Source organism: Gorilla gorilla, chromosome 5 (assembly GCF_029281585.2).
Source record: "Gorilla gorilla gorilla isolate KB3781 chromosome 5, NHGRI_mGorGor1-v2.1_pri, whole genome shotgun sequence".
NCBI lineage: Eukaryota > Metazoa > Chordata > Mammalia > Primates > Hominidae > Gorilla > Gorilla gorilla.
The window spans coordinates 97,846,908-97,860,522 of NC_073229.2; the positions used below are offsets into that span (position 1 = coordinate 97,846,908).

Here is a 13,615-nt window from a genome sequence, read left to right on the forward strand (position 1 = left end):
ATATATTTCTTTCTTTCTTTCTTTTTTTTTTTTTTTTCTACCCTGAGACAGAGTCTTGCTCTGTCACCCAGGCAATCTCAGCTCACTGCAACCTCCACCTCCCGAGTTCAAGTGATCTTCCTGCCTCCATCTCCCGAGTAGCTGGGAGTACAGGCATGTACCACCATGCCCGGCTAATTTTTGTATTTTTTGTAGAGATGGGGTTTCACCATGTTGCCCAGGCTGGTCTCTAACTCCTTAGCTCAAGCGATCTGCCTGCCTCAACCTTAAATGTATTTCAAATCCACCTACTTCTCTATTTCCACCTCTCCCTCCTTTGTCCAAGCCACTATTATATTGTTCCTAGATATTACAGTGTCTCTTAATCTCTCTGCTTTTGGCTTTTTTCCCCTTTGCAACCAATTCTCTACACAGCAGTACAAATAATCTCAACATTAGCTGGATCATGTTAGTCCCAGCTTAAAACTGTCCAAAGACTTTCCACTGGCCTCAGAACAAAATTCAGATGTTTTACCATGGCCTACACAGGGTCTTACCTGATCTGACTCTGTTTTTCCCATCTCATCTCCAGATTTCATAACTCTCTGTAAATGTTAATTCACAGCTTTTATCATAATTTGTAATATATACTCACATACGTGGTTATTTGTTAAATATCATTCTTTCCACTAGATCAGAAGGTCCATGCGGGGTTGTATTCCCATTACACCTGCCACTCAGGCGCAACGAATATCTCTTGAAGGAATGGATGAATGAATGCATTTGTTGTGTTTGGGCCTCAGCCCTGGTAATTCTGATTCAGTAGCTCTGGGGTAGGAACTGGACACCTCTATTTATTAAACCCACCACAGCTGATTCTGATGCTGAGTTTGGGTTGAACCCCATAGAGAAATATGTTGCAACTACAGTTTAGACCACAGGTGTTTAGACTCTAAACAGGAAAGGGAAGGAAAGGATGATGTAAATGTTAATAAACATTTTCTCTCATTTTGCAAACCCTATTGACTCTGTCATTCCTCTAAGTAGGTCAGTGTACATCAGCTGACACTTTTACAGGATGATATTTCCATTGTGATTTCTTTTTTATTTTTAAGCTCTCCCAATTTTATGGTAAAAATAAAAGAGGGGAAAAATAGGGTATTACATGATTGCTGTTATGTAGGCAATAGGTTTAGGCATAGTCAGGTTAGTAGGGATCGGAATAAAGCTAAAAATATGAAGCTTTTGTGTTGTATGCGAGGGTGGGAAGAAACACCAGTCAGTACACATCTAAAGGTGACAAGACACAGACCTGGCTTTCGAGGAGCTTACAATCAGAAAAGCTTCGTGTAACAAATGCAAAGAGCATTAGATTAGGAGTCCTAAGACCTGGGTACTGTGCTCTAGTTAAGTGATGGTGGGCATGGCATTTCAGCTGTGGGTCTCCGTTTCCTCAGCTGTAAAATAAGGGGTTTGGATCAAGGGATTTTTAAGGATCTTCACAGCTTTACAAGTCCAAGATAGGGCTGGAGGGGACTGTAGGACTTGGATGGGAAGTGGTGGGCTCTGAGCTGGCTGACAGGGCTGTGGGGCTGGGAGCAGGCACTGGCTGGCATGGAGGGCTTGTAGAGAGTAGTAGTTGAAGAGAAAGGTGGGGAAGTTTGTGGGCCGAGCTGTGGAGGATATTGGCTATCAGGCTGAAGTTTTGTATTTCATTTTGTAGACAGCAGGCAGCTCTAAAAACTTTTGTGTATTTTACTTTGAATTTCAATCAGTGATGCAAATTTCAATATAGGACTTCTGAGGACAAAGGAAACAAAATGTGTGTGAATGGGTCTCTCAAATTATAAAAGTTATAGGATCATACCTTCATAATTTTCCTCTGGTTATAAAAGTAATGCATGAGTAAGGTAAAAACATCCAAACATGATAGTGTAGAAAGTATGACACCCTTATGGTGAACTTCCAAACAAACAAAAATCATCAGTATGTGTTGTCTTCTTATTGCTTTAGTAGAAAGTTTCTGTGTAAAAGTATGACATGATTAAAGTTGTATTTTAGGAAGATCACTTTGGTGGCAGCATGTCGGGTGATTAGAGGGAGAGAAACTAAAGTCCAGGAGACTACCAGGGGGTTAGTATTATTGTTTAACAAATATACGAATACCTTCAATGTTACCTTATAATCGAATACCTTCAGTGTTAGTAAGTTCAAAGGTAATGGGGGACTGCGGTAAGAGAGCAGAAAAAATTAAAGAGGAATGGATGAATTCAAGACACACTTAAAGGCAGAATCATTAGGATTAGTGACTGGATTTCAATTGGAGCAGAGAAGAAAGAGGAGCAAAAGGTACCTGGGAATTTCAAGTTGGGTCTTTGGGAGAATCACCCATATCAGTTCTAGGGAAGTTAGGGATGGAAGCTCAGTTTGGGTGAGTGGTATGAGCTAGATGTATTTGGACTGAGCCATCAGAAATCACATTTAGGAGCAAAGCAGAGAAGCCATCCAAAGCAAGAGAGAAAGAACAGCCAGTTTTGGGAAGAGAAAAGCAAGCAAGTTCAGGCACAGAGCAGAGGGCAAGAGATTCAGAGAGAGTGGCTTTCCAGGTGCTGCAGAGGCCTCAAAGGGAGTGAGGCCTGAGAAAGGTGACAGGCGGTTAGAGGAAAGCAACCTGGCATACCGAGCATCTTCTGGGGTCAGTGAAATGGGAGAGGCAGAATCCAGATTTCAAGAGCAATAAAGCGCATAAATAGCTATACATAACATAGCTATGTAATGTAGGCTAATATATATAATAGTCTACAACTTCTGTTCCTAAGAAGGAGAGAATTAATATGATTATCTGGTGGAGGCAGCAGCAATATAATTTCATTTATGTTATGGTATTCCTATTCTTACTTAACATATTCATGCCCAGTTATTTATGTGTAACTGTGAGGTTGAACATTTATTACTTGACAGGTGAAGTAAAAAAGCACATTATTTTTGTGCCATTTTGTCCTGTTCTTTGGGACGAATTCTTCCCTACTCCTTGGATAAAATGTAGGGGAAATCTCATCATTTTTATGGTTACTCTTTGGTAACAAAAGGTCCTGTCATGTTCGGTTACTTTCATATACACAAACAGTCTACATTCAGTAATTAATATGTCCAGTCTAATAAAATAAAATGCTCCCTTCTCCAGCTCGGGTCTTCTTTGGTCTGGATGCCTGCCTCCAACTCACTAGGCTGCCTTTGACTCCTCCAGACTGAATTGGGTGGAGGAAAGAGAAGTGAGGGGTAACAAAATTCTCATCTGATGTATAAGGATGGGTCATGTGAACTTGCTAATATTTGTCCTGCAAAAATGTCAATTTAATATGGTTCAATGTAATACTGTTGTCATCTGCATGAGACCTGTCTGGGCTAAGATGGCATTTAAAACTACATTTCTCCTTTTTAGAACTCCTTTCCGTATTCGTAGGAGGACCCTTAAGATTGTGGGGAGGTCTTTCATCCAAAGTACCCTGGATGCTTTTGAATCTGTCTCCTCCAAATGGCAGCTCATAACTCCATCTTTAGCTGCTGGGCATCTAGATCACACACCTCAGCTTCCCTCTTCTGAGGGCTTGCCTTATTCCTACTAAGGCTGTTTTGATCCGGATAGAAAACAGTCCCATGCTGACTTGCTCTTTTGGCATATCTCGTTGAGGGAAAATGCTCATGCTTTCTCTGATCCTCAACATTCAGGAGATGCAGACCACTCCTAGCATAGCACACTCTTAGCTCCACTGCCAGCACAAATATTATACCCTTTAGAGTTTTCAGGTGTGTCAACAGCCTGCTCACTGACAGCTTGAGGATGCTCCCAGGGACACATACCTAGTTGTCTGAATTGTTTATGGAAGCCCGTTTCCCTAGGCTTGAAATGAGGGCCAAGCAACTCTACCTGATGCCCCAGGGTGGGGTGAGTGCCACTCCTAGCTCATCGAAAGCTCTCTCCTGAAATTCCCTTCTAGTTTTATTTTTATCTTGACCTTTCCACCTTGGTGATGGGTTAAGAGTTACAAAACCAGTTTTTGGAAACCTCCTTTACAAGTCCCGCATCCTTCACCTGTGGAAGGTGGACATAGTTGACATCTATTGTCTTGGGGGCCAAACGCAAAACTGAGTCTGAAATAGTTCCCTTTTAACCTCCCGTTATGTGCAGATTTAACAAATTCAGTGCCTTTCTTAAAGTAAGAGGTACATCCAGACACTGGAGAGTAGTGCTAAAACAAACTATTAGGGAATTGAAATGACCATAAAAGAACATAATGAACAAACAGAAATAATCCAACCAGCACCTTAGTTTTGATTCTGGCATTGCTTTTTACTCCAGAAGCAAGAGTTGAAAGAAACTGACCTGCATTTTAAAATATATTTTTTAATGGTCACGTAATATGCTATATTTCTTCAAATCTGTTAAAAATAGAAACTCAAGAGTTGGATGGCATCATGGTTAGGGAAGAAAAATTCTGTAACTGGAATAGATGGTTGTAGTAATTCACATGTCTCAATTTGTATTCTAGTCATAGCATACTTCTTAAAAGGGTGGTAAAAATAATGTGTTTTCTCTTTCCCACTTCATTTGTCTAATTTCTGTAACATACACCCTCACAATGAATTATTGACTCAGGGACAAGAGGTAGAGAAATTACAGAGGCTGCTAAGAATACCTGCTGACTCTTATTTTCTACTTCTGCTTTAGAAGTTGTTTAGAAAATCTAATCAAGGCAGTCTTACATCCAGTAGAAACAGAGAGTTTCTACTGGATGTGCTTTGGAGCAGGTTTTTAAGAGAGAGCTTTCCCCATGGAAGAGTGACCATATTGGGGAAAGAAGAGCTCAGGAGACAGGAGTTATGCTTCTCTTGCCTGGGGAGGTGTTTGCTTAAAAGACATGCTGCCCAAGTATTTAAGCCTTCAGGTTAGGGCCTTTTTTCCAGTTGTTGGCAGAGTGAATGAGCATGAACTGTATTTGATGAACTACAGTTAACACAAATACTCATTTTGAAGCAGATAAAATTATTTTGAAACTGAAGGAAAATTGTTTCATAAGAGAAACTTGTACTTCCTACGAAAAGACTGTGTTTTTTTGCTCCATGTTTTTAGTACAGTTTAGTCAAATTTAGTTTAGTTCACTTAGAACGAACACAGAACAATTTGGAAATACATTTTATTCCTTTTTTTTAAACTAGAGGTTAGCAAACCCTGGCAGAAAAACCAAATGTAGCCTGACACCTGTTTTTGTGAATAAAGATTTACTGGAACATAGTCGTGCTCGTTTGTTTACAAATTGTCTCTGGCTACATTTGCGTTGAAACAGCATTGTTAAGTAGTTGGGACAGAGACCATATGGCCTGCAAAGCCTAAAATATTTACTGTCCCACTCTTTACAGGAAAAGTTTGCAGATCCCTGTTCTAGATTAATGAAAGTACTCAGTATCAGTGTTTTTGTGGTTATATATGGCATAAATGGCTATTAATTCTCTGAATTATTATTAATTTTAAATATTTCAGTATCTTTTGTACTTGATTATATATCTCATTAAAATAACTGAATTAATTCTGAAAATTGGTATGATCTGTTTGCCTAATGGACAATACACTGGACATTACAAAACTAATTTCTGCTTTTCAAATCCCTTGGACAGTAAAATAATTTATTTCTTGATTTGCATTTTACCACGTATGAGCACCTTGGGAAGACATTGTGTAGTAGAAAGCATACTGTCAGCACTCACTTCCAAAATGTTTTCTAGATTTATTGGAACAATTTAAAATGTCAGTGAAAAGAAGTACTTTTCTTCCTTTGTGTTCTTCATTTTTCTATGATGGCTGGATGCATTCACTCCTTGGGGCATTCATGTTCCTTCCTTAAAGGGCAGAGTTAAGGTTACTCTGTGGGTCATTTGCCTCTTCAGGGTTGTTTGATCCTTCTCAAGAGAAGATTATTTTAATGTATTGCAGGAGATGCTGCCTGATAACTGAAGCTGATCTGTTGAGCACTGTAGGAACCAGACTGGGGACAAGAATTGACTCATTTATTCATTTATACTTATGTTTATTCAACAAACGTTGAAGGCATGCTTTACTAGGTTCTGTGCTCTCAAGGATTTCATAGTCTCTTACAGGAGATGGACACAAAGCAAATGATTATCATATACTGTGTTAGGCAAGATGATTGAGTTATAGTCAGGATATTATAGGAGAGAAGGGGCATCTAACCCACCGTGGGGAGAGGGCAATCAAGAAAAGCTATTTGAAAGAGGCTAAATCCAGATCAATAAATCCAGGACATTCTGTCAGAAATTCAGGTGGAGATGTCTGGCAGGTGGATTTGAGTCTCAATCTGGGATAGAGATAAGGATTTAGGTGTCTTTATTCTAGGAATGGCAGTTAAAACCCTCAGAGCTGATGAGAGCCTGAAGAGTGGGAAGAGGGCTCAGCATGGGAAAGGCCAACATTTAAGGATCAGAAAGAGATGCATAAAGGAAACAAGGAAGGGGTCAGAGAGATAATTAGGAATACCAAGAGAACAAAAGACAATGGTGTTTAGAGACTCAGTGAGGGGAAGGAGACGGTCAATGGAAAGATGGAAAATCCAGGATTGATCAGGGACTGGCAATGTAGGAGGCAGAGGGGAGATGGAATTCATTTCAAATATTCTAATGTAAACTACTTATGTGTTAAACAAATGATGACCTAAAACTTAGTTTCAGGCTGTTGTTTAAAGTAGGCTCAAATAAGTAAGTTGATTTCCTATATTTGTAAAAGCTAATAATTTTTATTTAATCAAACACACATTTATTGAGCACTTATTTTGTACTATGTGCTATAACAGGTTGGCACCCTAAGGGATAAACTATGCGGGATATAAAAATGATCAAAAAGTGAAGTAGTAATATTTAAGCTAAGCCCTGGAAAATGGGGAGGGATGGAAGTACATATAAGTCAAGAATAGGCAAGAGTTAGAGCAAAAACACAGTGCATGAAACCCCAGGACACTGTCAGTCTTGAATTATTGTTCTTGACTATGTCTGTCTCCACCACTAGACTCTCTAATGCTGAGGACTGTGATTTATAGAGCCTCACATGGTGTTTTGCATGTTGTATTTACTCAATTAATGTTTGCTATATGAATGAAACTTGAGAAACAGAAACATCATAATTGTTACTTATTCCATAGTCTTGTCTGTGCTGGCCTCAGTAATAAAGCAAAAACTAACTTAAAGACTAGCATTCCTATGTTCATTAGTAAAACAGGTAATAGATAAATTACCTTCTTGATTTGACTTTTGAGAATGACGTGTTAGAACTTATAAATGAATCAAATACATGTAATTTATAATGTTACTATATGATATGAAAACAATTTGAGATAGAAGTCACAAATATGAAGTTTCTTAAGACTTTGATCAAAACAACAAAATTTCTTTGAGATTTTCTTTTTTTAAAATTTTTATTTTTCAACAACAGCTAACCAAAGATGGGATCTTCTTTACATGACAATGTTGAAGCCAATTGATACACAATTTATTTGTTAGCATGTTAGTGGTTATATTTGTTTTATATTTTGAAGTGAACTATGGCCTTCTTTTAGGACTGAAAAATAACTTCGTGGTGTACAGATATTTTAGATTAACCAAGGGTACTTGTTAACAAAAGCTATTATTTTATAGCTGCATCTCCGTGTTTGATTTGATAAATTTGGGAATTAAATTTACAATACAAATTTCATTAGTGGAATTACATAGCCAATTTGGAGAGGTTCTATTTAATGTGCTACCTTGATTTAGAATGAACGATTTAGAAATATGAAGAGTTAACTGGGCATGGTGGCTCATGCCTGTAATCCTAGCACTTTGGGAGGCTGAGGTGTGATTGCTTGAGCTCAGGAGTTTGAGACCAGCCTGGGCAACATGGCAAAATCCTGTTCTACCTAAAAAAAAAAAAAAAAAAATTAGCTGGGCATAGTGACTTGCTCCTGTGGTCCCAGCTAGTTGGTGGGCTGAGGCAGGAGAATCGCTTGAGTCCAGGAGGTTGAGGCTTCAGTGAGCTGTGTTTGTGCCACTGTACTCCAGCCTGGGTGACAAAGTGAGACCCTGTCTGAAAAAACAAAAACAAAAACAAAAGCAACAAAAAAAAGGAGAAATATGAAGAGTTAGATAAATGATACGATAATAGCCCACGTTTTCTTGTTGATTGTGGAAAAGGAAATAATTAACAGTATCTATTATAACCACATAGGATGTATTGATTTAAGAATTACAGTAGAAAATAATTCAAGGAATTGGAAAAGTGAAGCATGTTGTTCCATGAAGATTTTGCATCCTTAATTATTTATAAGTATTTGAGTTATGTGTAACTTCATTTTCTCCATTAATTTTTGATAATGATATCCAAAACAAATCTGCAGTTGTTTGTTAGTTTGATCTGTGTTATCTTTGCTTCATAAATTCCTGAATTATCTAGTTTAATCTATTTCTTATTTCACAAATGATGGAAGTCAGATTAAGCAGTTTGTTTAAATCACCCGCAATGTATTATAGAGATAGGTCACCATTTTATGCTAACGGGTTGGCAAGAAAAATTCATGAAATTTTACAGGCTTCATGTTGCAGTTGTCTACAAATACACTTCCATAAATGAAAATAAACAGGTTTGTTCATTGCGTCATTATAAATGTAATTTAAAAATTAATTTTCTAAATTGTTTTATGCAAGTAAGTAAGCAAGCAAAATAAATAAGAACTCATATACTTTCTTGTCTTTTTTTCTCCCCTGCCCAATAGGACCAGACGTATTATCAATCATTTCAGGTTTCAGAATATGGTAAGAGTTCCTCAATCTATTTTGGAAGAAAAAAACATTTGTTACTTTCAGCAGAGATTAGAGAAATTTTTAAGAGATGTATTATTTGAAGTAAAAATCTCAATGGAGTTAAAATTCTGGTGTTTTTTAAAGGCCTAACCATATTTTTTTTCCTTTGTAAAAATTCTAAAATCTCATTATACAGAAAAAAGTAGAAAAAAATCACCTATAGTTGCATTGTGCTAGTCTTTTTCTTATCCACAACATGATTTTTCTATTTTTCTACTTTGTTGTGATAAAAAAATCTTTAAAATGTTGCACTTAAAAATACTTAACAAATTCTCTTCCATATTTTTCATTTGATTGGCATTGGTAAAGATGGTCTGTTTCTCAGGTAAATCCTCTTCTTGCAGGTGCCATACTTACAATATCTGTTAGAAACCCATAGATAAAAACAGTGGGACCCATCTATTTTGTTGGTGAATGGAGAGGAATGAGAGATGAGACTGAAAGCATAGGATCTTAGTATTAGTTATAATTTGAATAGTTATTGTGAGGTTGCACATGCAGTTTTTCATTTGATTTGAGCTCCTTTTTTGAGATTGGGTTTTATTTAGGCAGTAGAAATCATAATATACAGGTAGTAATACCTCAGGCTCTGTGGGCCATATGTCTCTGTTGTTACTACTCAATTTTGCCTTGGTAGCATGAGAGCAGCCAAAGATAATATGTACATGAATGTTGCTGTGGTGCGATAAACTTTATTTTATGGGCATGAAAATTTGAATTTCATGTAATTTTCATATGTCATGAAATATTCTTCTTCTTTTGATTTTTTTCAACCAGTTAAAAATTGTAAAAAATGTTCTTGGTTCATGCTGGTCATAGTTTGCTGAACTCTGATCTGTAACTGTGCTCTCCAGTAGTGGGGCCACTTGCCATGTGTGGCTGTTGAGCACTTCAAATATGGCTAGTCCAAATGGAGACAGCAGATGTCAAAGACTTAGTACAAGAAAAATGAAAGAAAGAAAAATAGTTCATTAATAACCATTTTTAAATTTTGATTATTTGTTGAAAAGATAATATTTTAGATATATAGGGCTAAGTAAAATATAAAAATTAATTTCACCTGCTTATTTTTACTTTAAAAACTATTAGAAATGAAAAATTACACATATGGCTCCCATTTTATGTCTTTTAGACAGCCCTGATCTAGAAGAATAAGTCATAGGGGACCAACATTTTTATAGGCTATCTTTATATCCCATTGTGATGGTATGCTGGGTGGTTGTATGTTGTTGAATGAGGTATAGTGGAGGTAGGGAATTGATTGCAAACCTATGATGTTTGAGGAAGAGGCATTTGGATTTTCTTGGTGGTGGGGGTTGCAGGGGCGGGGTCATAGTTGACTCACGTGACTTTTTGGTCTCCCTGTCCTAGACTGATCTAGAGTCTAGGAGTGTCTTGGTACATTCAGGGCCATTAGCCTGGATTGGAGCTGAAGGTCTGCCTTATATTGTTGACTATTTGGCTTTTTTGATGCTTCTCTTATGTTAATTGAATGGTGAGGTGCCTTGTTATGAGAGTGGCCTGTTTCTTTGGTCGGAGAACTATAGAGAGAAAGTTTTATAGACTGTAAAGAAACACACATTTTTTACTCTGGTGGAGTGCTTTATATCAATTATAGTATTAGTACTTATAAAATAGTTTATACCTTAATTATTATTATTATTTTTCGAGACGGAGTCTCACTGTGTCACTCAGGCTGGAGTGCAGTGGCATGATCTCGGGTCACTGCAACCACTGCCTCCTGGGTTCAAGTGATTCTCCTGCCTCAGCCTCCTGAGTAGCTGGGATTACAGGCATGCATCACCATGCCCAATAATTTTTGTATTTTTAGTAGAGACAGGATTCACCATGCTGGCCAGGCTGGTCTTGAACTCCTGACCTCAGGTGATCCACCTGCCTCTGCCTCCCGAGTTCTAGAATTACAGGCATGAGCCACTGCTCCCAGCCTCATACCTTAATTATATAAAGCTGACCAAACTAGGGATTTCTAGTTTTGGGTGAAACAAAGGGCTTTTCATCTGTCTTAATATGTATTCGGATTCTAATAAATTTAAGTTCAAATAGTACAAATTATTAACTCCTTCACAATTTTATTTTTCATTTTATTCAGTGGAAGATGATAGTGAAGTAGATTCTTTAAAAGATTTACCCTTGCTTCTTCGTCTCAAAAAGAAAAAAAGATTTACCCTTGCTTTTCTTTTCCAGTATTACCAAAATTTGAAGTGACTTTGCAGACACCATTATATTGTTCTATGAATTCTAAGCATTTAAATGGTACCATCATGGCAAAGTAAGTGTCATTTTTCTTTTGATATGACTCGAAACCATTATAAAACTGTGTGACCAAAAGCTGATTGTATACTTCAGAATATTAGGGCAATTTTTGCTTATTAAAATACCTTAGTGGAGAGTAAATGACTATTTATAATAAATAATTAAGCATGGGACAGAGCTCCAATTTCTCTGCATCTATCGCTCTGCTTGCAAGCCGACCCAGTCTTAAAATATTTCCCATATTTCTTAGACTTATTAAGGGATTTATATTATAGATAGCACTGTTTTTTTTTCAGATGACATGGAATTGAAGTGACTTATCTTTACTTAAATTCTATTTTTTTCCATTGATAATGGAGATAGAGCTCTTGGGGGAGAGAATTGGTTGCCTTATTGCAATTAACAGATGAGTAAATAATCCACATTTATCCATTATGTCACATCACACTAACACAGAGACTTCCAACCCACCCAACACAACAGATCTATGGTGGCTGTCATGATTTTGACTCACTGGGTTGAACAACGCATGGCATTTTGTTTTGCTGAGGCAAAAAGCATCCTCAGAGTTCCAGACTAATTGTTCTCTGAAGTGCAGGCTGGGATTGCCCTCAAGTAATTCAAGGACTCTTCTCTTGTAGCTTGAGAGTGAAGTTCAGATTCTTTAGTTTATCTTGCAGGGCTCTTTTCTGGATTCATGTCTTTTGAAACATTCCACCTTTCTCTACTCCAGCCCATTCTCTACTGTCCCAAACTCTATTCTGAAATTTTACTTTAGCTTCTAAAAATGTGAAATGCTTTTTTCTGACTAATAGGCCATTACATAGGTAATTTCAAGGCTTACTACTTGCCCCCAACCCTCCGTATACCCCTCATAATACTAGTCACACAGAGCTGCTGTTTGCTCGTCCACCTTTCCGAAGGTGGCTCTGTGTCTTGTGTACTACAGCACCTTGGTGCCTACTACAGTGCCGACCATGGAGTAGGTATCCAATATACACCTATTCAAAGAACAAATAGGCCAGGCACAGTGGCTCACACCTGTAATGCCAGCACTTTGTGGGGCTGAGGAGGGTGGATCACTTGAGACCAGGAGTTTGAGGCCAGCTTGGCCAACATGGCAAAACTCCATCTCTACTAAAAATACAAAAATTAGCTGGGCATGGTGGCACACTCCCAGCTACTCGGGAGGGTGAGGCATAAGAATTGCTTGAACCTGGGAGGCGGAGGTTGCAGTGAGCCAAGATTGTACCATTGCACTTCAGCCTGGGTGATAGAGGGAGACTTTGTCTCAAAAAAAAAAAAAAAGAAAAAAAAAAAGAAAGAACAAATAGATAAGCAACATAACCCTTAAGATTTCAGCTCTAAGCTGTATGTAGCACAGCAAAGGTCTTCATACCAAATCAAAAGCCGGGTATTTGGAGTTCTGTGGATATAGGAAAAAAGAAATTTAGTTTCTCTTATATCCTCATTCAACAATCAACACAGAAGACTTCTGTGACTTCTGGTCATGAAGAGGTGGGTGAGGATTTCTACCAAAACCCAATCAATCAGTTCTGCAGGGGACACCAGCTGGGTCTCCTCTAGTTCAATTCAAGTCTGACACTATCTACTGGGAGACAGCATCAGATCATAGATGAGGACTCACTCCAAGGCTGCCCCCCACTGCAGATGCCACTCACAAGTAATAGATTGTCACCTGTACTTCTGACTGATTGGCTGTAAATCGGAGTTCCCATTACCTTCTCTTTGGGTTTGACTAATTTGCTGGAGGTGCTCACAGGACTCAGGAAAAGACTTTACTGGCTTATTGCAAAGGATTTTACAATGGATAGAGATGAAGAGCTGGAAGAGATACGTCAGGTGAGGCATGTGGGAAGCAACACGGAGCTTCCATGCCCTCTCTGAGCATGCCGCCCTCCAGGAACCTCCATGTTTTCAGCTCTCTGGAAGTTCTCCAAAGCCTTTCCTTTTGGGTTTTTATGTTTTCTTTTCCTTTTTTAATTTATTTTTATTTTTTCATTTACCACTGATCAGAAGGGAAGGTATTATTTTATAATGTTTTTGTCCTTTTTTGTGCTATGGCTGCTTTCAGAGAAAAAAATTCCGTGTTTTGTTAATGATACTATCCTAGAATATTTTGATTTTTTTTTTTTAAGTGATGAAGTCTCACTCTCTCACAGGCTGGAGTCCAGGGTGCAGTCATAGCTCACTGCATCCCTGAACACCTGGGCTCAAGCGATCTTCCCACCTCAGCCTCCCAAGTAGCTAGGACTACAGGTGGGAGCCACCACGCCTGGCTAATTTTTTTTCCTTTATAGAGATGGGGTCTTGCCATTTTCTCCAGGCTGGTCTTGAACTCCTGGCCTCACATGGTACTCCTGCCTTGGTCTCCTAAAGTGCTGAGACTACAGGCATGTTCCACCACTCCTGGGCTGATTTGCTTTTTAAAAATTAGTCA

At 38.2% G+C, this 13,615-nt stretch overlaps 1 protein-coding gene across 1 annotated transcript in view; it reads left to right on the forward strand.

The window, feature by feature from the left end:
• Positions 1 to 13,615, forward strand: part of CD109 (CD109 molecule) — a 134,110-nt gene that overhangs the window by 52,792 nt on the left and 67,703 nt on the right. Inside the window, exons 6-7 of the mRNA XM_019028821.4 lie at positions 8,793 to 8,832; positions 11,086 to 11,170. Of these exons, the coding sequence (XP_018884366.3) occupies positions 8,793 to 8,832; positions 11,086 to 11,170 (125 nt within the window). The remainder of the gene's footprint in view (positions 1 to 8,792; positions 8,833 to 11,085; positions 11,171 to 13,615) is intronic.